The 26,566-nt window shown below is 45.7% G+C and overlaps 1 protein-coding gene across 12 annotated transcripts in view; it reads left to right on the top strand.

The window, feature by feature from the left end:
* ITPR1 (inositol 1,4,5-trisphosphate receptor type 1) overlaps positions 1–26,566 on the top strand; it is a 163,091-nt gene that overhangs the window by 14,692 nt on the left and 121,833 nt on the right. For 6 of the 12 annotated variants that reach the window (XM_032699514.1, XM_032699516.1, XM_032699517.1 and 3 more), the window contains exons 3-4: positions 1,198–1,239; positions 3,544–3,614. In XM_032699514.1, the coding sequence (XP_032555405.1) occupies positions 1,198–1,239; positions 3,544–3,614 (113 nt within the window). The remainder of the gene's footprint in view (positions 1–1,197; positions 1,240–3,543; positions 3,615–26,566) is intronic. The other 6 variants (XM_032699524.1, XM_032699518.1, XM_032699522.1 and 3 more) reach the window with 1 other exon arrangement.

Raw genomic sequence — 26,566 nt, 5'->3', positions numbered from 1 at the left:
CCCTGCATTTAAAGATGGCCTAAAGTTGCCATGGCAGGGTAGATGGGAGGCTGGAGAGAGTATCAATGGCTGTGGTGTGGTTTGGATGTCCTTGGTGGGGAGGAAGGACCTTGTCAAGTGAAGGTGTGGGTAGAGGGAGTGGATGCAATGAAATGATTTTCGTGTTGTTGTCTGTCCCGTGTCCATCCGTGTGTCCCGTCCTGTCCCTCCCTGCCCCTTGCCCCAGTCAGGGATGAATAGACCCCAGTGCAATCTGCTGACTGGAAAAGAGACTGTAGCATAGGCCACGTAAGTAGTTTAAATATATATATATATATAAAAAAAAAAGAACCCCCAAGCCAAATAGTTTATATACCACTAACTCATCACTATGACTAGTTTGGTCTTAAATTGAGGTTTAATTTGAAGTTTCTCTCCAGTGAAAGGAGAACATGTTTTGACCCTTGTGTTTGCCCAAGACAGTGGCAGAGCCCTGGAGCTGTGGTGAGCTGTGCTGTGCCAGCTCCTGCTTCCCACGGAGCTCCTTCGTGCTTCCTTCCCCAAGACACTGAACAAGGGCTCTAGAGAGAGTTCCTCTGGAACAGTGGGAAGTGCCTGCTCCTCCAGTGATCAGAAAAGTAGCCTTTCACGTGGGAAAAGGAAGAGTTGGCAGAGCAAAGCCGTGGAAGTGGAAGGTGGCTCTGAGGAGGGACAGGGGCTGTTTTATCCCGCTGAGGAGAAACCTCTCCAAAGGCAGAGACCTTGCAGGGGGCTGGGTGAGGAGCTCCAGGAGCACATCTGCCACCTTCTCCCAGAGCCAGGAGCAATCAGAGGGAGGGAATAGCGTGCATGCCGCGTGGCTGTGGGACCTCAGTGCTGAAGGAGCAGCCAAGAGGCACCAGGCAGGTGGCCGTGGGGAGTGGGCACACACACAACGTGCTCTTTCTCATTTCCAGTAGCCATAAGGGCCTCAGGGTGGGTACAGTGACAGCAAATTTTTTGATGCCTACTGTCCAGATGCATCTGATAAATGGAGCTCCCAAGCAGGGTACAAAGACAGCATCCTGGTAAGTGTCTCTGCAGGAAACCACGGGCTGGAATCTCACCTGAGTGACTCCGAACTAACTTGTAGGTTTAGTCCTCTAGCTATTAGGATTCTGGAAAATAAGGGGGCAGAGAAGGAAGCAGACACTGAAGATGCACCATGATCTATTATAGGAAAGAGAAGAAAATATGGGATGCTGCCAGAAAAGAAAGAAGGTATGATAAAAGCAAGGGGTGTAGTAAGTAGGGTCGGTCGAATAGTATTTGGCGAAAATGTATTTGACAGATTTCCCAGGCCCTGGTCAAATATGCCACGTGCACTCTGCAGTACTCGATCAGTGACTGGCCAAATACTATCTGCTGAACACTGGCAACATGAACTCTGTGGGACATTTGGCTCTTTTCTTTCTCCCCAGTCCCGAAGTTTGGCAGTAACTAATCCCCGAGCGAGTAGAAAGCCGCGCTGTTGTGTCGGATCCCACCCGGTGCATGATGACCAGTTTGCAGTGGCTGTGGCTTTGATGGCATTGCTGAGCAGAGATTTTTCACCATGGGTGGTCCTTTTGGACATCACAGGCCCCAAGCACGTGTGTTTTTTAGGCTTGATGAGACGTTCTCATGGCAGGCCCAAAGACCCCCCAGTGTTCCCAAGCCTCCTCTCTGATTTGGTTAGTGCTGTTTTAAGGTAACTGCATTATATAATGGCCACATATCTTCTGAGCCTAATTTAAGCCAGAAATCCTAATTGCTATGTGAAACATGAAATGCATTATCATCTTAATAAGCCTTCATAATCTAATTAGTTTTGTCCCATATTTAATTTAGTCTTTGTCCCGGAGAAAATTAAAGCAGCAAAGGAAAGATTTGGTGTAATTGTCCTTTAGCCCATGTGGAGTTTTGACAGTCTGATGTCATAACAATGTGTAATGACTTGTTCATGTGGTTACTGAAGGTTGAGGAGCAGATACCACTACACATTCTAATGCTGTTCTAAATCTCTGAAGAGTGTTCCTAATTAATATTCCTATGACAAGACTGTTGCTTAATCAGGACTTTACTCTTGCTGTTTCCCAAACTCAGTGCTGTCATCACGATGATTACTGGGGTACAATATATCCTCTTCTGTGTTTCTCACCCTGTAAAATTTTTCTCTCGGTAGTTTGGGAAGTTCCTCTTCACTTCCAGTTAAATCTCAAATGAGAGGGATATATTGCACTGAGATGATCTCTGTGTGGGATGATCAGAGTAACCCATTTGATGCTTTTTGGCCCTTAGTTCACTAGAAGCAGGTGCTTCAGCTCAAATATTAATACCATTCATGCTGGAGCACCTCTATGTCTATATAATCCTGAATAGGGAGAAAATCCATGGGGAAAAAGCAATTTACTCTGAATGTTTTGCATATGCAAATTTTAGATGCATAGAACTGTTGAGTCCACTTAGTGTCTCTGATCTCTGAATTTTCATGCACTTGATTGTTTTCTATAATTGTTGTCTGAAGATGCTCCCTGCATGTGACCAGCCCCTGCAAGGAACAACTCTCATATTCTAGGTCTCAGTCTCTCTCAAGTTGATTCTGCATGGGAATGGACCTCTCAAACCTTTGACCTTGGAGTTTTACTTTCTACTTCTGTGTAGAAGCCTCTTTGACAGATTGTTTTTTCGGGGCCAAATTGAGTCACTGAGGATCAAATCAAACCACGAAATGTTTGGTTACAGCTGCAATTTCACAATTTGGAAGTGGTGTCACTAAAAGTGCAATTCCACCCCGATCCAAAGTGTGCTGGAGGCAGAGCAGTGGGAACAGGTGCATCTTAACTATTCCCTTCATTCTGTGGGGTTTAACTGACCCTCTGGGGTTTTTGCAGGTGTGTATGCACACAAAGCTTGGTCCTGGCATTCCCTATTGGAATCTCTTGGCCTCACTTGTCCAGCTCCCCTCCTTCCTGGTAGAACAGGAGGAGGTTGGCTCGACCCCTTGGCTCACCTTGTGTTTGCCTGGGGAGCAGGATGGTCTGTCTGTGCCTTCCTTTCTCTCAGGAGTCAATCTTTACCATGGCAGTGACTGTTCCTGCCATTTTTTAATACTTGAGGGGCCACAGGGTCAGTGTCCAGTTTGCATAGTTGTCATATTTTGCTGTTCTCTACCCATATAAACACATTTTGAGCGTGACTCAAATCTGTCCAAGAGGCAGTGGCTGTTCTAAGGGTGTCTGTCACCTCCCTAGAATATGGGCTGTTCTGTCTGCACCTCCAGGAGGGGACATAAAGATGATGCAGAACACAGGAGCAATGACTTATTTATTGTCCCACCTACCAGGAGCATAGCTCTGGGCAACAGTACAAATTAGCTGCATGCTTCTGACCAAGATCTGGCATAAGATGGCATTTGGGGAATGTCTTCTGCTCAAGTGGCCACTCGGATGAAATATTGCAAGTGAACCACTTTGGTTTTGCTAACGAGGACGTGGGGAACTGCCAGGGGGATAAAATCTCACTTTGCTGCTCATTTCTTTGCAGCCTTGTGGATGATCGGTGTGTTGTGCAGCCAGAAGCAGGTGATCTTAACAACCCACCCAAAAAATTCCGAGGTAAGTCGGTTGGACAGCTCGTTACCCTGCTGGTTAGAAATGATTCTTCGCTTTGTGCAGCCACGTGGAACGATCTCTGACCTCTCTGCTTTCTATAGCATATTTCAGAGTCATCTTCTTCCATGGAGGACAACTCATGGGGGAAAAAAAATACCTATGTGTGAATGCCTGATGTGGTTTGCAACTCAGCCCCACTCCGGTGGGATGGGAGAGTAAAAGTGAGAAACTCGTGGGTTGAGGTGCAGACAGTTTAATGGGTAAAGCAAGAGCTGCACACACAAGCAGAGCAAACTAGGGAATCTTTCCTCACTTCCCATGGGCAGGCAGGTGTCTGGCCATATCCAGGAAGTGAAAAGAAGGCTTTGTGAGGGGATGGAGATGGGGCTACCAGTTGAGGCTGCCTTTCAGGTCTGTCCAAACTTATAGGATCCTTGGAAATTTCCTTTTCTTTTTCTCTGTTCTGTCCCGTGCCTTTCAATTACCCAGAACCAAACCTGTCTCAGAGAAGAGGAAAATAAGAAGGAGCAAATGTTTGCAACAGCTATTGTTGTCTGACCTAACTGGATATTAACCACCTTAGGCTTTGCTTTCATTCTGCCAGGAAACTTCTGCTCAGTGATAAGAAATGAGTGCCTGCTGCTCTGCACAGCTTGGCAAGGCCTGACTTGTTTAAGAAAAGTCTCAGACAGGAAGAGAAGCACTAGCTGGGATTTTGTTTGCAGAGACCTTGGAATTCTTTTTCCTTTTTTTTTTTTTTTCACCCTTTGGATGCATCTTTTACCCAAAGGATAACTCAGCCAAATAGTTTGAGATGTTGAGCTGGATTTTGTTGTTGTTTCAGATGTAGCAGCAACTGTGTCTCGTTTCTTTGGATGAATCTTGTTCCCTTGGTTATGTTTTGCCTTTACCAGGGTCTCAGAATCACCAGGATTCTGTTCAGGTGTGTCCAGAACTGCAGGTGATTGCCCTTGAAAATCATGTACCTTCTGTGCTGCTTGTTTTGCTTGCTGTTCTTTAAGTGCTTTTGGGTTTGTTTTTTTTTGCCATGACATGAAGATGTCTCATCTAATGAAACTCTTTTAAAATATTGCTGCAGTCTGTGAGTTCTTGTTGTTTTTTTTTTTTCTCCCTTTTTCCTGGAAAACTAAAGAGCTGATAATTCAAATGCTAAAGAGGCAACCTGGGGAAGGTTTCAGTGTTCAGTGTTAAGCTCTCTAGAAAAGAGAACAATGTTGTTATGTGAACCAGAGCCTTGACTCGAGGCATTTCTTGATGTTAAAATCACAGGAAAGAATAAAACCAGGTTTGACTGAGACTGCTGAGTGTAGATGGAGGTGGAGGGAGAGAGGGAGAGAGAAAAGAATGAAAAAAGGCACAGTTTAGGAACTGCAAGTACAGAGAGACATTTGTCTGACATAAAACATTGTGGTTAGACATTGTAAATGTTCTCATATTACTTATAATTTATACAGGGAGGAAGAATGGTGTGAACCTTTTCCAACCTTTGTAGTTACTTCAGTAAAGCTTTCATGGGGAAGTTTATGCTTAATGGTAAATGGCAACAAAAGTCATAAAATTTTAGGAGGCATTTCTGTTATTTATACACACACTTTGCAAGTGTAGTCTGAGATAAAATGCTTTCTGTGATAAGTATGTTCAGAAGAGGTAATAATAAAGTTTATCACACCAGAAATGGATAATACCCCTTTTCTGTGATGAAGCAAAGGCCCCCAAAGGCTGGTCTGGAGTTGCACTGGGGGTTCCTGGCAAGGTCAGGACCCACAGCCATGTCCCTGCAATCTCAGTCAGGGTTTTTATGGCCACTCACAAAAACCCTCCCTTGTACACAGAACTCGAGGCCCTCCCAAAGGGACACTCATCCAAACAGCAACATTTACATCTGGGATATAAAGCAGCAGTGGGAAAATGGGATGCAGTTGTCTCAGTGTTTAGTTTTGTGACAGGGGCAGCAGGGCAGTGGCACGAGGTGCTTGTGGGACAGCCTGGGCTGGGAACTGCTGGGCAAATGTTGTTCTGTCCTGTAAGCTTTAACATTGTGCCCAGGAGTGTTCATATATTGGCTGGAAGGGGTAGATTTAGGCGGGATATTGGGAAGGAATCCTTCCCTGTGAGGGTGGGGAGGCCCTGGCACAGGTTGCCCAGAGAAGCTGTGGCTGCCTCATCCCTGGAAGTGTCCAAGGCCAGGTTGGACGGGGCTTGGAGCAACCTGGGCTAGTGGAAGGTGTCCCTGCCCATGGCAGGGGGTGGGGCTGGATGGGCTTTAAGGTCCCTTCCAACACAAACCTTCCTGGGACTTGTACAAGTCCCCCCTGCTGATGCATTGCTGCAACTGGAAGGAATGTTTAAAAATCTCATTAGAACAAGAACAAAAAGAATCAAGTGGGAGTGACCTGCATTGTACCTTCACAGAGGACTGGAAAAACACTGCTGTGAATTTATACCTGGTTTATGTCTCTGTGTGACTCCCCTTTCAAAGCAGCTGTGCTGTGGAGTGTCCAGGTCAGTCCCATCTGACCTCTGGCCAGGCTTGGGAATTTTCCCTTGTGTGGTGATTTTAAGAAATGTCATTCTGAGCTTCTCAGAGCAGATCTGTCTTCCGTGGGCAGATGTAAAAGAGCTGTAAATATAAATTTCATGCTTAATCGAAGCAATGAGAGATCTCTGGAAGGAAGATTGCTCAGATGTGAATGTCTGCTCAGATATGCAGACATGACTCCAAGAAAATTCAGTGTGAAACCAAACCTATCTATCCAGTGGCAGGAGGAATCCATCCAGCTTTTTTTTCTCAGCCATAGGTGTTTCAGGTTTTCAAAAATGATGTTGCCTAGGCTACACTTAATCACCTGCATCTTGAGGCAGCAGCAAGGCCCAGGTCTAGAGGATGGTGGTTTTTTCTCTCCACTTTAGACCCTTGAGTGAGAGCAGAGCTGCTGTGCACAAAGTGGTGGGGTGTGTGCACCATCCCTCTGCCTGGAGAGAGCCTCTCCTGGGAGGAGGGTTTGCCAGGAATGCTAAAATATGAGTATATTCTGTCACCAAACACTGATAACCTGCTTGGGGTGTGAAAACAGTCCCTGCCTGGGGAGTGTGTTCCTAAAAGCAGCCACTTCCCAGCTGAAACGGAGGAGGGCTTTTTGTAGTAAGTCTCTGCTTTAAAAAAATGTTGGCTTGGAGTTGTCCTGGGGAAGATGCAGTGAGGGAAGTGCTGGGTGGAAGAGGCTGATGTGCAGCAGCATGGACAGAGTCAGGGATGAGAGGGATGGAAACATCCAGGCTGCTGGGAGGGGAGGAGAGAGGTGTCCTGAGGACACCAGAGCCTGCTTTGGTGACAGAAGAGGCTGACAGAGAGGGATCTGGTGGTGGTGGAGCCCTGAGGGGGGTGAAGTGCAGGAAAGAAAATGGTCAGGTAAGGTTTGGAGTAAAAGTGTAGATGAGATGTTAAAAAATAAATAAAAATTCAGTGTATTAGATGGAAAAAGGTGAAGTGCTGGAGATGAAAGAACTCCAAAGGAAGGTGTTGGTCCAGAACCCTCAAGTTCCTGTGAGTGTTTACCTGCAGTTATTTCACATATTAAATGCTGTGGTGCCTCTCGGTCCTTAAAATATTCCTTTGACCACTTGAAGGTATGAAGGCTGAATTTTTCTTTCTTTACCTCATCCCAATCAGGATTACAGAGCACCTGAGGTTGGATGGTAATTATGGTCTGTGAGATTTCAGTGGTGTTTTTTTATTTGGGCTTTCTGAATCCACTTTAAAAATGGTGTTTTGGGTGTGTTTGCTATTTTTCAAGTGCAATGTTTCTCCAGCCCTTCGTGCTTTCAGCTCCAGCTGATTCAAAAGCCCTTTAAAACTGCCTTGCAAAACGTGAAGACTGGAGAGTTACTTTTATTAGGGTGTTTCTTTTTAAAAATGTTAATAGGAAAACTCTTGCGAAAGAGGTTTGGTGTTGTTTTTTTTTTTTCTTTAACTGTTCTAAATGTGTACAGATGAGATTCCTGGAAGAAATCCCACTTGTACGAGCCTCCAAAAAAAGAAAGAGTGTGACAGTTCCTTAGTTATCTGCACTTCTGTGAACAGAAAAGGCCTTTTATGTTTTGTATGAAGCTGGAACCGCTGCTCTGATTGCTGCCTTGGAGTGTGACTGTGTGTGAAGGGTGGCTATAAATGAATTTCCTTTGAACTGGCGTGGATTGGTGTGGAAAGAGTGAACTGGAGCTGACCCTCAGCTCGGCTAAAACCCAACTTCTCACTAGAAATCATTCCTGCTTAAATGCACGGAGACAGATCCATGTTCCAGAATCAAATTGTGACCTGGGGAAAGTGCAGCAGAGCCCGGGGTGGGTGGGTTTGTGCCCCAGCTGCTGTTCTGGGCTCCATCACTTGGTTTGGTTTGTGCCCCAGCTGCTGTTCTGGGCTCCATCACTTGGTTTGGTTTGTGCCCCAGCTGCTGTTCTGGGCTCCAGCAGTTGGTTTGGTTTGTGCCCCAGCTGCTGTTCTGGGCTCCAGCAGTTGGCCTGGCTGTGTTTGCAGGGTCGCTCTGTGTTCCTCTGTGCTGGAGCTCAGCCCAACGTGTTTGTTTAATGCAAGACGCTGCTACTACAGCAAAACAGCAAAACAAGCTGTCTGACAGCCTGCTCAGGAAATTCCTTATGGCTCAGATTTGGGATGCAGAGCTGCCTGCCAGCCATCCAGCAGCTCTGCAATAGCTGCACGAAACTCCAGGGAAAAGGGCATGTACTGGGTTAATTTGTCCAGCAGCTCCCTCCTTCCAGAACATTGTTTTAGTAGTTGCTGGGCAACACTCTTTTTTTGGCAAGATGTTCAAGGAATGAACCCATATCTTAGACTTAAAATACCCTCATGGCGAAGCAGAAGATGAGTAGTTCAAATTCTGTTTGTTCTTTTGATCCCAGTCCATTCCCTGTGCTCCTGCTGCCTGGAGGGGTTGGGGGCCAGCACTGAGGGGCTCAGTCTTGGGCTGCAGGTTCATCCTCAGCAGCAGAAATCACTTGGGCTCTACAGAGCTTTAATACACAAATATAGATGCATAAAAATGCATTTAGTATGAATCATAGAATGGTTTGGGTTGGAAGGGACCTCAAAGCCCACCCAGTCCCACATCTGCCATGGGCAGGGACACCTTCCACTAGCCCAGGTAGCTCCAAGCCCTGTCCAACCTGGCCTTGGACACTTCCAGGGATGGGGCAGCCACAAATCTGTTCCAGGGCCTCCCCACCCTCATAGTTTTAATGGGTAAGTCTTAAATTATCCCTGTGCTCAGTGTTGATGGAAGTCAAAGTTCTTCCCCACAGCAGGAATGGTTTATGTTTTGTCCTTCCTGGCTTGACCATCAATGATCTGAAGCCCCTGCACTCCTGCTCTGTGTTACATGAAGGGAACTCCATGTGAAGGAAAAATATGAAGGAAATGTGATTTATGCAGGTCTGATAGGGGCTCTGGAGCTCTGTTGCTTATACATGCATTATTTACCCTTATTTAGTCAATGCAGCCTTGTTTGTGCTTTGGCATTAGGGCTGAGATTAAAGGATTTTTTCAGTTGAAGGGTCACAGACGTAGTTTTCCCAAACACTTCAGAAAATTGAAAAGCAAACTAAAACAAATAACCAGATTCTGCTGCCTGATAGTTTTGGAAAAATATGATCAGCATATAGAGGGCACTTTGTAGGCACTGAGGTGGTTCAGTGCCATCCCCTGTGTTCCTCAAGGGTTCTCTGTGGTGTCAGCCTTCAGGTATCCTGTGTTCAGCTTCCAAAAAATGTGTGGCCTTGAGTCCTGTTGCTCTCCACGCACACTTTTTCAAATCTAGTCTGGATAAAGTGATTATATTAGCTGTTTAAACTTTGATGTGAAATAGTCTGAATTGTTGGACTCTCTGCACGTCTCAGAAGAGTTGGGGTGGGTGTTTTGCTCAGGGGATGTTCCTGGGTTGGTGGTGAGGAGAACACGGGGATAGACCTGAGCTCACAACCAATTTTGGGCTCCTTTTCTTTCTGAACATGGAGTTTCTAGTGCTGCTGGAGTGTTTGGGTACATTAATTATTAAGGTGCCTGGATTCTTTTAAGGAATATTTAAAGTAATGTCTAAATATGACCTTTTTTCACTCTGATAACCAGATATTAGCAGCTCAAATAGCAGGATTCGTTTTTCATGCAGGAGGCAGAACACTTGAGGCTGCTTGAGTGCTGAGGCCAAAGCTTAGAACAAGGATCTTAAAGAAAAATACATCAAATCCATCACTTGCAGTGGAAAAGTGACTTCTTTTTGCTTTGGGGATATCCAAGACACATTAAAAGGCACACTCTGAATACCAAAAGTAGGAAATGAAGTAACAACAGTAAATACCCTCTTAACTAACTTCTCTCTTTTATGGCCAGTCACCATAAAAAGAAAAAATAATGTCCCTTTCCCTGTTTCAAAAAGAGCACTAATATGATGATTCAGTGTAAAATCAAAATAAACTTTTAGGTTTTCTCTTTTAGGAAGAGAAAAATGGTGAAAATACAGTTTAATGTATGCCAGTAGTTCTTTTTTTTTTAATTCAAAATTGAAGCATTGGGCATTTTGAGTAGAAAAAAAATCCTTCAATCTTGCTGAATTAGGATGTTGTTAAAATCTAAAATATATTTTGCTGCCTCGACGAGGAGTCTTTCAGTACCATCCCCAGTATTTATAGAACTGCACTAGAGAGCTGCCAACTGCTTGTACACATTTGAATGTGCTGCCCTTTATATGATGGAGAACTCCTGAATCCTGACTGTGAATTGTGAATCCTGAGCCCACTGCAGCCCACAGACGGGCAGATGTTGGGGACAATTGTCACTGTGGCATTTAGGTATTTAAAAAAAAAAACTGGGAAGTTGAAAGTGTTGCATTTTCCTACAGACAAATGTGCTTTGTGTGTGCTAAGGCTCAGGGCACCCTGTGAGAGGAGTCCTGGTCAGGAGGGATGCAGGAATCAAAGGGAAGGATGGGGTTTTTTATCATGGAGAATGACTTGGGAAGCTGCTTGTATTTAGTTTCCCACATTTATTGCACTGTGGTTCCTTACTGTGAAGCCACACAAGTTTTAGTGCAGTTAGTGGATATTTGCCATGAAGCACCAGGACATCCCAAAGCCACCCTGACTCGGTGATCCTTTGTTGCTCAGAGAGCTTGTGGATTCCATCCCTGGGAGTGTCCAAGGCCAGGTTGGACAGGGCTTGGAGTAACCTGGGCTAGTGGGAGGTATCCCTGCCCATGGCAGGGGGTGGCACTGAGTGGGCTTTGGGATCTTAAAAGGTTGGAAAGGATCTTTTCCAAGCCAAACCAGTCTGGGATTCTGTGCTGATGTGCTGAGCTGAACAGTGGAAACGTGACTGGCTAAATAATCAGTGGTTTAATTGAGGTGTTTTAGCATGTTTTTTTCTGTGTCCTGGTGATGAGGTTCCAAGGCCAATGGGAAGGGTCTGATGGCACAGGTCAGGAGGGTCTGTTCAGCTCTGCCGTACCAAGCTGTGGGCAGTGAGGAGGAGGAGGAGCTGGGTCTGTTGGAGCACAAGGCACAGGCTGTAGAGATGTTCTGGGTCATGTTTTCATGCTGCTCTGTGCCCAGAGTCCTGTGGGCAAACAGCTGCTGCCAACTTCTGGTTTTCAGGTGCTTTCATCTTGGATGTTTTGCCTGGAGATGGAGGCAGAGCAGAGCCCCTTTGAGACAGAAGGTGCCATTAATACACAGACTGGGAACGTGGCGTGAAAACCGATCTGCTGGTTCAGGCACTGCAGAAGGAGGGGGATTTATTTGGATTCCAGTGAGAAGTTTGATCTGTGAGAAGCTTGAACTTTGTTTGCCCATCTGAAAATGTGGGTTGTAGTTCCGTGCAGGGCAAGGGGGGAAGGTGCTGCTGTGGTGTCAGGGTCCCAAAAATGAAGAAATAAGCAAAATGCTGGTTTGAACGTTTCATCCCTTCTCAACTCTTACAGCTCTGAGCCTTTTCCCCTGTGGAAAGCGGAGGGTATTTCAGGTAGGATCAAGGCAGGGATTGCCAAAAAGCAGTGCTGAGCTATTAAGTAGAACAGTTCTGTTAATAAACCTACCCCAACCTTGTAGACAAAGGAGTACTGTGGCTTTGTTGCCATAGTTTCAGAGCAAAATCTGACCTTAGCTACAATAACATTCGGTTAGAAAGAACTAGCTAATCAGTTTTCTAAAATTAGTGTGTTCCCTAGTACATAAGCCAGTATGAACAGGATATTTAATGAAATATTATACTTAGTCACAAGAGCCCAAGGGAGTGAAATGCCTTGATGAATTGTGGGGGTGGGGTGACATTGGTGCATATTTTTTAATACAGCAAAGTTATTAAAATTTGTGCCTTGCTTAATATTTAGGGTGGCTCAACTGTTGGGTTCTTCTCCATCTCTTTTGTTCTGTTGCTTTTGAAGGCTCTCAGAGTGTGTTCTGTGAGCTGGGAAGATCCAAGTGTTGGTGAGTCTCATCAATCCCAGGTGCTTCCAGAGGACCTTCAGATAAACTCCAGAGCTGGTGCTGTGCTGACACAGCCTGAGGGCTCTGCAGGGGAACGAGTCTTGCTCATATAGAAGGATGCAAACAGATGGAGAAAGTCATGAAGTTCATGGAAAAAAAAAAAAGCTGTTTGTGAGGGCAGCAATCTCCCAGGTGTTGGGAACATCTTTAGCTGTTCACTGGTTATCAGAAGTGCTGATCAATCAAAGGGAGAGAATCAGAGACTGGTTGGTAAAGGCTGGTGTGTAAAATACTGCTGCCAGTCCAGAACACCTGAATGAGAGGGTTATTTATTGTGCCCAAGGCTCACTGACCTGGCCTTGAGTGAGGTTGTATCAAACTGTGGTTTGAGCCAAAGATTGATTGTTGACAATATGGGAGCTGTGATGAGTTATTGTTTTCTTATGTGCAAGTTGGTTATTTGGGTATTAATATAAAAAAATACGTGATATACTGGGTGAGCTGTCTGTTCTTGAACTGAACTGAGGTTCTGTGGAGCTGTGTTCCATTACCACTTGGTGCTTGAGAGGCCCAAATACATGGGAGGAAGATTTAGACAAGGGGCATCTCAGTGATGCTCCCCAGTTTGTTGGTAGCTCTCAGCATTCCTGTGAGCCAGAGCAGGTTACCAAGGAATCGTCACCTCTCCTTGCAGTTAAGGTTAAAAATGCCTGTAATTAGTCAAAATCAACTGTAATTCACTTAATGCCTTCCCCAGGACTGAGCTCTGGACAGTCCTGGGTGTGTGGGGTGACAAACAGCTGAGTTTGATTCACAGAAACACTTCTCCCCTGGAAGGTGCTGATGCTTCCATAGCTGAGCTGTCTCAGGTACATCTTCCTGGCTCTCCCTGCTGTGATGATTCCTGGGACAGCACAGTCACAGGGATGTGTGATCCATAGTCTTGGATCTTCCACTGCACACTCAGATCAGCATTGATGCTTCAGGGTTTCTGTTTTTCTGCCTTCCCCAGTGAGCATTAGGGAATCATACCAGGCTCCTCAGGTTCTTTCCCCTTTGCATTTTTCTGTGTCCAGGTTTGATTTCCTCTCACCCCTTGACTTGCTGTGCTCAGAGGGTGCTTCATTTTTCAGAGGTGAATGCACTGTGACACCCCTCAGGAGCTAATCTGTGTCAGACTCCTCAGAGAGTCTGTTCTGTATCATCTCACATCTCTTGCTTTTAGGGCAGAGTGAGGTTCTGTGCTGTTTGCAGTAGCAGTTAAGTTACACTAAAACCTTCGGTTTATTTTATTTAAAAAATGAGCCTTTATATTTTGAAAGCAGTTCCATTTCAAAAATACTTTCAGTTTAGGGCTAAGTACCCACACCAAAGGAGGCCTTCCAGGCACCGTGTCCAAGTGCCACATGGAAGTCATTAGTCAAAGAGGAACCCAAGTTAAATAATTTCACTTCTCATTTTTAGGGCAGCCTGTTGTTCACTGAGCAAGAGCCCTGACTGCAGCAGTGGTGTCTCAGGGAAGTAAAGCTGTAAGTACTTGTGTTTGAGAGCAGTCAGAAGGAAAATAATGAGGCTGCCAGCACAGCCAGCCTTAAAACTGTGCTGTTGGGAGAGCCAGACCTTGCCAGGTGTCTTCAGCAAACAGGCTGTGACACTCACATCCTCCTCCCCTCCCACACTGCTGCTGGAGTATCCTGTCCTTCCCCTTGCAGGATTTGGATTCCTCTTTCAAGATGAAGTGTAGTGCTTAGTGTGTCAACACCTGAGTGTGAGCTCTCTGCTTCAGTGAGTGCTGCCTTCAGAGCACCCCTAGCTGATCCCTCCAGCTCCCTGTGATTTGGGGCCTGTCTGTAGAAAAACCTCCAGTCTTTCCTGCATAACTTTAAAGTTTGTGATCCAAATGCCAGGAGACAAGTGAGCTGTTGGTGAAGGTTCTTGTCTCTGAAAACTGCTTTGCATTGGTTGTTTTTTTTTTTTTTTTTTTTTACCATCCAGAAAGGAATTTGCTGCTTTGAGGTCTGCCTTGGAAAGCACCTTACTGGTTCTTTAGGAATAAACTGGGAAATGTCTGTTTGTTCCCTTGCTTGGCAACTGGCTGGTTGGGGGGAGGGAGTTGCAAAAATCCTGGATTAGCATTGAGTGGCCCCTAAGAAATGTGTAAAAGAAGCCTTATGTCTCACATGAGTGAGACATTACAGATTGACTCTGAGCACTGCGTGCCTCGAAAATTGTATTCTAATGAGCAGCTATTCAGTCAGAGAGGGACTTATGTGTGAGGGGCAACACTTCCTTCGTTCCTAATTTGTGAAAACAGTCAGCCCCGAGTTCTGGGTGTTGGCAATTATCATCTGTTCTGATTACATCATGTACAGGAGTTCAGTGAAAACATAACTCCTCGTGTGGTGGTTGCAGAGCCTTTCTGGAGCTCTCAGTCAGATTTTCAGAGTCAGAAATCACCCCGAGCTCTGCTGACAGCAGAGAAGCAGTGACACTGCTGAAAATGCTGCTGCAGGATCCTCCCTGCTTTGACAGAACAAATTCTCCCCGAGCTGGGTTTTATTAAGGCTCTGGGGAGCTGTGCTGTGCAAAAGCAATCTGGTGGCACTTAGACCTTGCGTTCGGTGAATGTCAACCCTTCTATTTGTCGAGGTTAAAAATTATCCAAGGAAAAAAATAAACACAGAACTCGCAGGCATGAGGAAGTGAGGGAGCTGGATGAGGGAGCAGCCATCCTGAAAAGGAAAAAATCTGAGCTAGGGCTACAAAAATCCCTTCCCTCCCCTTTGGAGCAGCATGTGATGTCCACCCAGCACCACTTGGCTTTAAGCGGCCCCAGGAGGCAGAGTTTGGGCTGGTGGTGGCCCAGAGCTCTCTGGGTTGGTTTGGGTTAAGGATTCCAGTCCACAGCTGCTCCTGCTGCCATAGAGCTGCGTTTTACTGTCAAAGAAACAGGGATAAATCTGAGTATTACTGGAATGTAACCGGTACCTCTGTGGGAAGAGGAGGAGTTTAGTCCCCTCTCTGCAAATGTGAGGGGAAGTTGTTGGAGCTCAGGATGAAGGGACCAGGGAGGGCTGAGCTGGCTTTGACGTCAGCGTGTTCCCAAACTCCTCCCAGAAGCAGGAGTTGCAGTGCTGATCTGGCAAATGCTCCACCAGTCCAGGCTCAGGGCTTTGATTTACCAGCACCACAGACCTCAGACAAAGGCTGAAGGACCAGGAGGTGGATCTGTGATGTTTCTTGGTCACAAAACTTCAGCACAGGCAGAGCCTTTCTCAACCACAGTATTTTTATGGCATTTTAACTGGTGGTTCTTGGCAAAAGCAAGACTTTGACTTCTCACTTGTGTGTTAATGTTGGTATTGAAAGCTGCTTTTTGGAGCAGACACGAACGTGTGATTTTGCTGGGGGTTGTGGTGACTTATTCAGTTCTGCCCTTCCAAAGTGCCTTTTCCTCATTGATTAAAAAGCAGATAATTTGTCTCATGTGATTGCCACAAAAGCTGATCAGAACTTGAGGTCCTGTAAGAGTAACTCACTTACCAAGCTTTTCTGGGAAATCAGAGTTCTGTCATTGCTGGCTGATGTAGGAGAATCTGACAATGGAAGTGGGACTGTGTGTGCTTGGTTTGGAGAATGGAAATCCATCCTCTCCCAGCAGGAATGGCAGCACCCTAAGCACATGGCTTAGGGATTGGAAGGAAAATCTGAAGGCAGTATAGATTTTACAGATAATGTTCTGGGTTATTATTGACAAGTTTTAAAATAAGTGGTGAATTTCCATCCTCCCACTCCTCGTCAGGCCTTGGTCATGAAGAATGACAATGAGCAGAAGATCCTTCGAGTCTGATCTGCAAGGTTTAATTCCAGATATAATTTCTTCCATATGCAATCAGTCATGTGCTGAAAGTTTCTGTGTTTTGTGAAGATTTGGGGAACTTGACAGATGATAACTCTGTGTTGGGATCAGAATTTGCCCGCAGAGAACAATTTGCAGTTTAACAGCTTATTTGTCTTATATTCTCCTCACAGTTTCATATTTACATATGTACAAATAAATATTACAGGAGGAGTGCACTATATATAGGTTATTTTATAGTTAATTGTAGTAGCTTATGTTAGGAATATCCACTAATATTTCACATCAGCTTCTTTCAATCTTAATATTACGGCTGACATTTAATTTCTAATTTGTATCTAATGCAAAAAATTGAGGGGATGTTTCCATATTTATTTTTTAATATTTAGCTGGAGTTCCCTTGGAAGATCAGAAGCTTTTTTTTCACAATAGCTGTTCAATCTTCCCAACCCCCCATGCTGAGCTGTGAGGACCTTGAAGGCGGATGAGCAGCAGAGAAAGCCATAAAGGGAACAAATGCAATTAGATTTTTGCTCTATGAAGTGTTTGACTGAGAGGAAACCCTGCAGCTGAGCTGAGGCTGAGCTCATTTCAGGATGTGCTTCCAGGGGAGTGTCACAATTCCCTCTGCACCCCAAGGCAGCACCCATTAAATAGGGAAGGAGAAGGAATGGGGGGAGAGAGAGTGGAATAAGGAAGAGAGGGAAGCCCTCAGCAGGGTTTGGAGGAGCTGGGGAGTCCATGTGGGACTCTTCTTCTTCACACTGATGAGTAAAACTGAATGTTCAGAATTAAACAGGAGAAGATATTTTATTCTTGTAACTTCTCCAAGAATCCCTTACTGAGAAAGAATGTGAATATATTCAAGTTTTTCATTTTCTGAGATTCAACAGAAAAAAAAAAGAGGCACCAACGAAGACCTTGGAGAAAACTGAAAGTTCTTGAGGGGAAAAAAAAGTCAGAAAGATTGGTTCTTGTTTTCAGCCACTTTCCAGGGACAGAGGGTTTCTGTTTGCAGGCATTTCTTCCTTTCAGGTTTTTGTGTTAAAGTTTCCTACCTGATGGCTCTAAACCTTTGTGAGGATCTTTGTGGTGCTTCACTGGGGTTTGTTCCTGCCTAAACCTGGGAAGGGATTGGGCAGAGCTCTCTGCATCCCACACTGAATTAATTCCATCTTGCTGTACCTTGCATTCCCTTCAGCTATTCCCAGTATTTACATTTTCTGTTTTCTTTCTTGTACCTTTTCTATGCAGAAACTACTGGATTTGCTTGTCTGCTCTGGGTTTTTAGAAGTCTGGTGAGCCTGGTCCTTGCTCTGATGTCTGAGTCAGGAGTGAAGTTAAACATCATGTTGGGAGCTAGATATCAAAGTATTCAAAAACCAAAAATAAAAGGGGGGAAAAAAGTGTCAGGAAATGAGTTGCAGCCTCAGACTTAAAAACTCAGTAACTTTAAAAGAAAAACTTTAATCTCTCAGAGATTTTGAAGTGCCTGTCAGTGTTCCATCCTTCAAGTCGTGGTTAAAGGCTCATTTCAGAAAACCACAGTGACTCAGCTCCTTTGAATATCTGCTCTGTGGTGTGTGTTGGAAGCTCTAAGAGTTTCTTCCGCCTCCAAGGACAGTTTTTATTGGTGGGTAATTCACTGGCAGTACCTTTTGCACCGTGCTAATTTTAAACATACTCTCAATATTTAGATTTTTCAAGTGTAAAGGCATAGTGCCCTAATATTGGTGAGTAGAAAGGAGAACAGTTGTATATAAATATTTATTATTTTGCAAGTGCAAAGGTGAGTTTATCTAGATTTTTTGTTTTCAGGTGAAGTCTGTGTTACTCTCTACAACACTGCATGTTCTGGAGGGCAGAGCCTGCCTTGGGCTGGGTTTTATGGCCTCAGGCTCCTGGCTTGGGAATGGTGTGGATGGCATGGAAAAAGCTGGTTCTGGACAGAGCTTTTGTGAGGTGACCTGGTGAGAGCTGCTTTTCAATATATCAGAGGGAATTTTTGAGCCAAACCTGTGTAAATACACCTGAACTAGTAAATACACCTGAACTAGTAAATACACCTGAACTAGTAAATACACCTGAACTAGTAAATACACCTGAACTAGTAAATACACCTGAACTAGTAAATACACCTGAACTAGTAAATACACCTGAACTAGTAAATACACCTGAACTAGTAAATACACCTGAACTAGTAAATACACCTGAACTAGTAAATACACCTGAACTAGAACTAGCAGATTGCACAGGGAGGAACTCGGGCTGTTCCTCAGTGTGGTTGGGCTGCAATAATCTTTTTATCCCTATTTAGTAGGCAGAAGCTTGAGGTGGTAGGAATAGATGCTAAGGACTAGATGTTTGTGGTGATTAGAAAAGGAAGGTGCTCCATGGAATAACCTTTCCATAGGACACAGGGATCTGCAGGACTTTGACAGTCTGGGGCTGAGCTTTGTGGGGCTGAGCCCTGGGTGGGTTTTCTGTGCCAGCTGCCAGGCTGGGATTTGGAGACTCCCATGGAACCAGAGCAAGCTCCCAGCTGGAACTGCTGCCTGGGAGGGGATTGCTGGAGTGGCCATCCTGCTCTGCAGCCATTCCTGGGGACGGTGGTGCTGCTGCTCGAGCCGAGGACACGGGAACAATCCCGTCCTCCTTTCTCTCTGTGTTCCCTGGTGGTGCAGGGAAGTGTTGCCATGGAGGAGAGCGTGGGGTGGGAGTGGGCAGGAACCAGCTGCTTTAGGGCCACTCTGGGAGGGATGGGGGAGGATAACACATGAAGGCTGCTCCTGCAAGCAATCCAAGGAATTTCTTGCTGTCAGGCGTTGTGTGCGTTCCTTGGGGAAGAGCTCTGGTGGCACATAGGGAAGGGTGGAGCTTTGAAGTGAGGGAATTTGCTTTCTCCCCATGGTTAGGGAAGAAGTTACAGAGCTGCTGGGCACGGTGGCTCCTCATGGGCCTGTGGTTTTAGCTGAGTGCCTTGTCCATCCTGTGTGCATTTCTGCACTGTTGAGACCAGTGCTGCTCTTAGATAGTGTGGCTTTCAAGGATGTGCAGAACTCTGTGACTTCTTTAAAAGTTATCTGCAGATTTTTAGTCTAGCTTTCATGACAGATTTGTTGATAATTAAGCAACACTGCTTTACCTGGAATACAGGGATGGCCTGGCCAGCTGGGGGGGTGTGTGTGTGTGTGTTGTCTCTCCTCATGAGGTCAGTGTTCCTGCAGTTCATATTGGGTGACTGTGTGCTGACTGAGGCTCATTTACCATGGACTGGGAGGCTTTTTCCTATTGGTCTTATCCCCACAGAGCAACAAATTGACAGTGCAGGGCTGGATGCAGGGGTGGAATTACACGAGACACCAGTGGGCAATTGGACAACCCCTTTTCTTGCTTCTTGTTGAAAATATAACATAGTGGTCAGTCATGGGGGTGACTGAAGGTTTGATGAAAGAAGTGCTCCTCAACCACTCCCGTGCATTAGGAAGTGGAAAACCGGGGAAGCAAGAGATCAAGGATGAGTGTAATAGGATATATCCCTAGAAGTATCCAAGGCCAGGTTGGGCAGGGCTTGGAGCAACCTCGGCTAGTGGAAGGTGTCCCTGCCCGTGGCAGGGGGTGGCACGGGATGGGCTTTAACGTTCATTCCAGCCCAAGCCATTCTGTGATTCCATGAAATTCTTTCTGGCATCTCTCTGTTGCAATAATTTTGACCCATTTTTGTTACCCTTTTTTTAATTATTTCTGAAAACTTTCCTCATTAATCTACTAGACCTTAAAAATGGAGGCTGCAGGGATAGTTCCTTCATGAGATTCCATTGGAGTAGAGCAAAGGGTGTTCTGTTGCTGAACTGAAGGATCCATCTGCTACATCACAGTGGGTATATCAGCAGTCTCAGTTTAAGCATTTTTAGCAAAAAACAAGAGTTGATTTGTACACATGAGAGGCATATGGCTTAAGGCTTCTACTCAGCAGCTGTTTGGGTGTATTTATTAGTAAGAGTACCACATGGGCGTGTTTGACAAGGAAAACTTGTTCTCTGGAGCAAGGTTGGAGTTTTTGAAGTCAGTCAGTTGAGTGAAGGCTGAAAGCTTTCTGATTTTAGCGGTCATTTGTGTCCCCAGACGTGGGACACCATGTCTGAGAGCGTGGGCTGGCTGATGACAACTTTAAAGACATGTTATAGCAAAGAAATGGAGATAATGTGCATGGAAATTAGGGTATTTGGCAGTGTTTGTAGTAGTGCAAGTTCAGGGCTGGAATGCAAAGTCTCTGCTGTACCCTCCCTCCACAGCACATGTGCTCTGACCTGCCATCACAATCCCAGCCTCAGGATTTCCTTAGAGAAGAAATGTGGTCATTCTCAGAGTATTATAGAAACATTTTGGCTCAAACTCTGCTCTGCAGTGCCCTGTCCTGCAGCAGCTCATCTCTTTCTCTTCAAACATTGAGTTTTTGTGACATTTTTAACCACACCTTCAATGGCTTCACCTTGTAAAAACCTTCAAAGCTTTTTGAATGACCAGGAGGGGAAAACTTCTCATTGGAATGCCACAGGGCACCAGTGACCACTTCAGGTCATTAATAGTTCTCTGTTTCTATTGCAGATGAAAATCATGGAAATACAGTTGATTGAGTTTGTACCAGGCAGTGTCTTTTGGTGAAGTCTCATAATCCTTCTCTAAAAAGGGTGTTTCATTTAACTTAATGTGTAGTATTGTTAGTGCTCTGATCTTTAGCAGGAAAATAATGGATTTGTTCTGGAAATACCTAATGTGGATTTGAATGGAAAAGTAGCAGACTTCTGGAATATTTCCAATGGGCAAAGAGAAGACATGGTTGGTATCTTGAAGTTCACCTTCTAAAAATCCAGAGACGTGGCAGACAGAACTTACCCCACTGCTTCCAGTGGCTTCCTCTTCATACCATGAGTGACTTGGTAAAGGGGAAAGTCCATGAGGAAAATCCCAAGTGCTCATCCAGATCTAAAAGCTCACAGAAATGCAGCTAATCAGCTTTTCTCCTCTTTGTCACATAGATTTTTGTTTCACATAAGGTCCATATCCTCAGGTGTTTGTTTTGGGGGGAATTTTTGTTTTGCTTGTGCCAGTTTGAATGAGGTCCAGATATTTAATCAGGACAATTGGCACTTTTCATGATGAAGCCTGTGTCTGGGTTTCATTTGAGATTTGCCAAAATAGTCTTTATTTCTGGGTCTATTTTCTGACCCTCTCTAACACTGGGAACACTTGCAATCCACCAGGCTCCATCCTGCTCTGCAGGCCAACAGTTGCACATGGATATTGTCAAATCTGTTGGATAGAATCAGGGTTTCTTTAATTGCCTCTGCTGTTTCTGAATGCCAGGATTTTGTGTAGAAAAGGAAAATCAATCTGAAACCTGATTAAATTAATCTGAAACCTGAAATCCTGAAAGTCAAGGCACAAACCTGACGTAGGTCTGGAAGCAGAAGCTGGACCAACTGACGCAGCCAGAGAACACTTTTAATGCAGTTATGATACAAATAATAATTGGAAATAAAGACAGTGATTGAAACAAATGGAGGAAGAGAAGGGACAGGAGCAGACAATGTTAAAAGAAGACTTCAGTGCATTTTTCTGAACTTGGAAGGTTATTTCTGCTCTGAGGCTGCTGGCAAAGGTGGTGTTTGTGAGCCAGGACGACTGTGTTTGCTGACTCCGGGTGGATGTGAGTGTAGGATGGTTCAGTGATGCAGCTGGTGTTATTTAATAGTTCTCACCAGCCCATCCATCACTTCTGAATCCAGCTTTCTCCCTCACTGATTGATGTGTTATTACATCAGTAAGGCAGCTTGAAAGATGGCTTAAAACAGAAAAAAAATACCTAATTATTGTTCTTTATGGAAAAGGAAATTTTTTTAAATGGCTGTAGCACGAAGCGATTTGAATGAATTAATTTTATTTCTAGACTTTCCAGCCCCAAACCCAGGTCTGGAGGTGTGTGGAGGTGACAGTGGTCATGCCTCGAGGGCGAGTTGGGCACTGTCCCTTTTGACAGTCCAGGTGCATTTGTGTCGTGCTCCAAGGGCTGCATCCCACTTCCACCTCAAGGAGCAATTCAGGAAGAATGTTCTCTGTGTTGCAGTGATGGGAAAGGTTTGATCATCACTCTTCCCCTCTGGTTTCCCAGCAGATTCAACACTCTGGGAAGGCTGCCCAGCTGTGGCTGCAAGGCCACAGGAGTGCACAGACCTGCTCATCTCCTGGCAGCTGCAGGAGAGGGGACAGACATGAATGGAGCTGTCAGTTCTCACAGCCCCGAGAAGGCAGCAATTAATGGGCTTTGAAATTCAATGACTGGTAAATGTTGTGGGTTTGAAGGTGAATTGGGTTAGGAAGTGAGGGGAGTTCAGGATGGAACACAGCTGGGTACCCCTGGCTTGGCTTGGGTGGAGTGACTGTGTGACTGCAGGGAGGGAGTGCAGGTTAGAAACCAAATCCTGCAGGAGTGGGGCACCTGAGGGGCAGGTGAGCCCTTATTTTGGCTGCTGCAGCTGCTGTGACAGAGGGTTGAGAAGCCTCAAGGGCAGTTGCTTGCATATTCTCACTGTGGTATCAGCATAAAGGGGGCTTTTGGTCGTTTTTTTCCTCAAATGTTTCAGGGGAATAAGAGAGGCATTGCCATGTGCAATTACAGCACCTAAACCCAAACTTCTTTGCTTCACATTGGACAGGGAGTTAAAGAAATGAAACCAATGGTTTTCTGTAGAGGTATGATTTAAATCTGTGATTTAGTGTATGAAGTGTTGGTGTCCCTGTGGGCTCTTACTGTCCATGTTCCAGGGGTATAAACTGAGTTTATACCAGTTGGGATAAACTGAGGAGTCAGAGAATCTGCTCTTCTGGTGGAAAATAGACCCCAAGTTAACAGAGCATTTATTCTGCAGAAGGCTCACACTTGGAGCCTGCATGAAACATCCCTGAGATGGATGAGAGCATGTTCTACTTCTTTTTATTTCTGCAAGACAGTGAAGTAGTAGAGCAGGAGAAAATAAACAGAATGACATCCATGCCTTTAAAAAAGAGAGGAGAAAACAACTCACTTTGTTCTGAAGTTGAAAAAGGAACAGTTTCCCTTTAGTAACTCCTCGTTGTGCTTGTCCTGGTGTAGCAGCACACTGGCAGCTCTGTGCAGAGGTGAAATATGTCCCTCAGGGATACTGGATGCACTCCCAGGATTTGGGCTTTGTCTTGGCTCTGGTGCCAAGCACTTGAAGGTGATGGCAGGTGCCCCTCCAGTGTGTGTTTGTTTTGATACCAGCTCTGGGGATGAGGTGCCTGTTTGCAGTGACAGCATTGCATTAATATCCCCCAAACCCCAGAGAGAATGTCCTGCCTGTGGGACAAACCCCCAAACCCCAGGGAGAGTGTCCTGCCTGTGGGACAAACCCCCAAACCCCAGGGAGAATGTCCTGCCTGTGGGACAAACCCCCAAACCCCAGGGAGAATGTCCTGCCTGCAGGATGACTCCTCCAAGCCCAGGGGAAAGGTGCTGCCTGTGGGACGAAGGGCTCCAGGCCTCTGCTGGCAGGATCTGCTTCCGCTCATGGCCCTGGAACATTTGTTCTTCCCATTTGCAGTCCAGCCCAGGGAAGCTGGCTTGCTCCCCTTCCCATTCTCCAGCTGTCTGCGCTCCGGATCCAGCGTGGCTGTGCTGCCTTGGCTCCCAGCGCTCACTTCCCTTATTTGGTAACACACAGCCCTCCAGCCGTTCCTGGAAGGGGCTGTTTTACTGGTTTAGGGACTATTTTCCACTTTCATTTTTGATCTCTAAAGCCATGGATTGTGTTCCAGCAGCGCTGCTGGCATAGCTTAACTCCTGGGTGCTGTCAGGCTGGAATCTTACACTCTGTGGAAGTGCTTGGATGTTTTATTCCCTCCTGCAATGTGCTGGTTTGCTGCTGCAGAGGCAATATATGGCAGAACTCGTGTTTACAGTCTGTATGTACCTTGTCAGCGTAATCTGCTCATTAAAGTGCCGAGCAGAGTGCAGCCCTCAGTGCTAGGCCTGCGTTAGGGAGGCCAGGTTTTAATTAGCTGCGTGATTTGTTGGCGTTTTCCATGCTCTGTTCCCGGGGAGGGAAGTGGCGGCGGAGGGAGCTTGGACAGATTGAGCAGCATCACTGGATAGGCCTCAGCAAGAGCATCTCTGGGCCCCTGCCAAGAGGATGGGGACTGTTTAAAGTAGAGAGAGGGAGAGGCCTTAGTGAGGTGAAAGACTCAAGCCAAGCCTAGGAGCAGAAAGCAAGGAATAAAGCTTTTGGACTCGGGACAGATGGGGACAGTGGTGTTTTACCTGGCACTGCAGGGCAGTTGGGCAGCAGGGCTCTGCTCTGTTCAACTCCACCGTGATTCTTCCTGTAATTAGGCAGGTCTGGGCTTTCTGCATTTATCTTTGCTTTATTAAGGCAGTTTGTGGAAGTCTGGGCATCTGTGGCAGCTCTCACCTCACGGTGCTGCCCGCATGGCACCGGGTGTCTGTGGCTGCTCACGGCATCTCCCACAGCTGACTGTGCTCTGTGAGCCCTCCAGAGGAAGGAAGGCTTCTCTTCCAGCTTGGCAATTCACTCAGAGCTTCTCCAAGACCACTCTTAGCTGGCTGCATCCAGGGAGGAGGAGGATGGGCACCTGGCAGTGCCACGGGAAGGGTCGGGGACTGCGGGAATCACGGGTGGAATAGGAGTCGTCAGTGCTGTGCTGTGACAAAAAGTGCAACTGCTGCCTTGGAATATATAAAAAGAAACATTGCCAAAAGACAGGGTAATTATTTTTTCCAGTTTTACTTCCTGGCAGAGCCTCAAGTGAAGTTTTTTATTTAGGACCTCGTGCTTCCCGAGGGATACGAACCGATGGGGAGGGAAATGGTCAGGAACACCACTGAGAGTTTGGCACCTCGGTAGCTGTGGGACAGAGGAGTCTGCAGATGCTGCTGGGAGAGGGAGAAGTTCTCCTTTGCATCCCCATGTGGAGAGGGAAGGGAGTTGCGAGGTTACATTGTGAAAATAAATAGGTTAGATGCAGAAATAGTGGAGCTCTGGAAGAGATGAGTTCAGGAGCTGTGTCAGGAATGGAGCAGCCATGGCTAATTCTGCCTGGGGGAGGGAGGGATGAGCTCAGGAAGCTCTCTTGGGGCTGCCAACCCTGGGAACCTGTGGATGTGGCAGTTCTGCAGGAGGCAGTGGGCCTGGAGTTCAGGAGGATGGCACCTGGTGCAGGAGGAGAGAAACAAATAATCCTTTCAGGGAAGGGATCCCAAGTGCTTCATTAGTGCAAGAAAAATGGAAGCACTGAGTTCAGTTTTATTATTTCTTCCATTCTTCCAAATTAGACCTCAATAACGTTATCAAATATTTATTTAAAGGCCCTGTATCTTTTTTTGGCAATCTGGTTTCTCTTAAAGCCAAATGTGTTTCAGAGCTGAAAACTGAATAACTTTGTTGAACAGCTGAAAAATGTGCCTTTTCTTTTGTGTGATGCTGTGGTGGCTCATTTCTTATAACATATACACAGAACATTCTTAAACAGAAATAACTCCTATTATGCTGTTCAGTCCTGTCAGCTCTAACAGCACAACTGTATTCTTTCCATGCTGGTCAACACTGACACTTCCAGAGGGGTTTGAAATTTGATCTTCCTTGTTCTTCCTGTGCTTGGACTGTCCAAGTTTTCCCTGCCTCCTACCCCCACTTCCTGCCCCATTTTCTGCAGGAACTTTAATCCAGAAAAGCAAGAACAAGTGAAGGAGCAAATGTGAAAAAGAAATTCAAGGGGCGAGCAGCTGAAATAAAATGAAGTTTGGCCAGAAAATGAATATGCTTTGGTTTACTACTGGGGTAAAGTGTAGACTGAAAAGACCCAAAGATTCTGAGGAAGAATGTCCTGAGAATCGTGTTATAGTGCCTTGCAGGGACATTTGTAATGGAAACTATGAAAAGTGAGATAAGGATGGTTTCCTGAGTCAGGGGTCCAGTTCTCAAACCTGGGACAAAGGCTGAAAGCCACAGGAGTTTACTTAAAACTGCTCCTGCAACTCCTATGCACATCAGTTTGCTGAGTTCCCTTTGTGTAAAGTACAAATCCTTCTCTTTGTAGTGTGTAAAAGTTGAGTTTCAGGGCTTGTGGCAGAGAGAAGGAGTTGGCCTTTGAATTTACCTCTTGGCCTGGTTGGCCTCTAGTCCAGGGGTTTGTTTTTGTGCTGGACCAGAGGTGAAGCTAAGACTAAAAACTCTCACTGGAGCCTGTGGCTTTCTTGGGATCCTGGGTTAGCCCAAATTGATGTGTGCAAGTGTGAACTCTTCTTGTAAGGATTGTTTCCTTCTCCTTCCCCCTCTCCTCAGCACTGAGAGGTTTTTCTTCTGGCTTGTATTTGTGACTCACCAGGAGCCATCGCGGTGCTTTGGCAATTTCTAGAGAGATTATTCTCAAGTAGTTTCTCCTGGTCCAAGTTATCCATTGTGTCCCTAAATTAGACTGTTCCTTCCAAGGGTACCTGGAGCATTCACTGTGTCCTTTACAGCTTTCTCTGAGGCAGCTCCCTGTTTTC

Source organism: Chiroxiphia lanceolata, chromosome 11, assembly GCF_009829145.1.
Source record: "Chiroxiphia lanceolata isolate bChiLan1 chromosome 11, bChiLan1.pri, whole genome shotgun sequence".
Lineage (NCBI taxonomy): Eukaryota > Metazoa > Chordata > Aves > Passeriformes > Pipridae > Chiroxiphia > Chiroxiphia lanceolata.
This window is presented reverse-complemented; position numbering and strand designations above follow the sequence as displayed.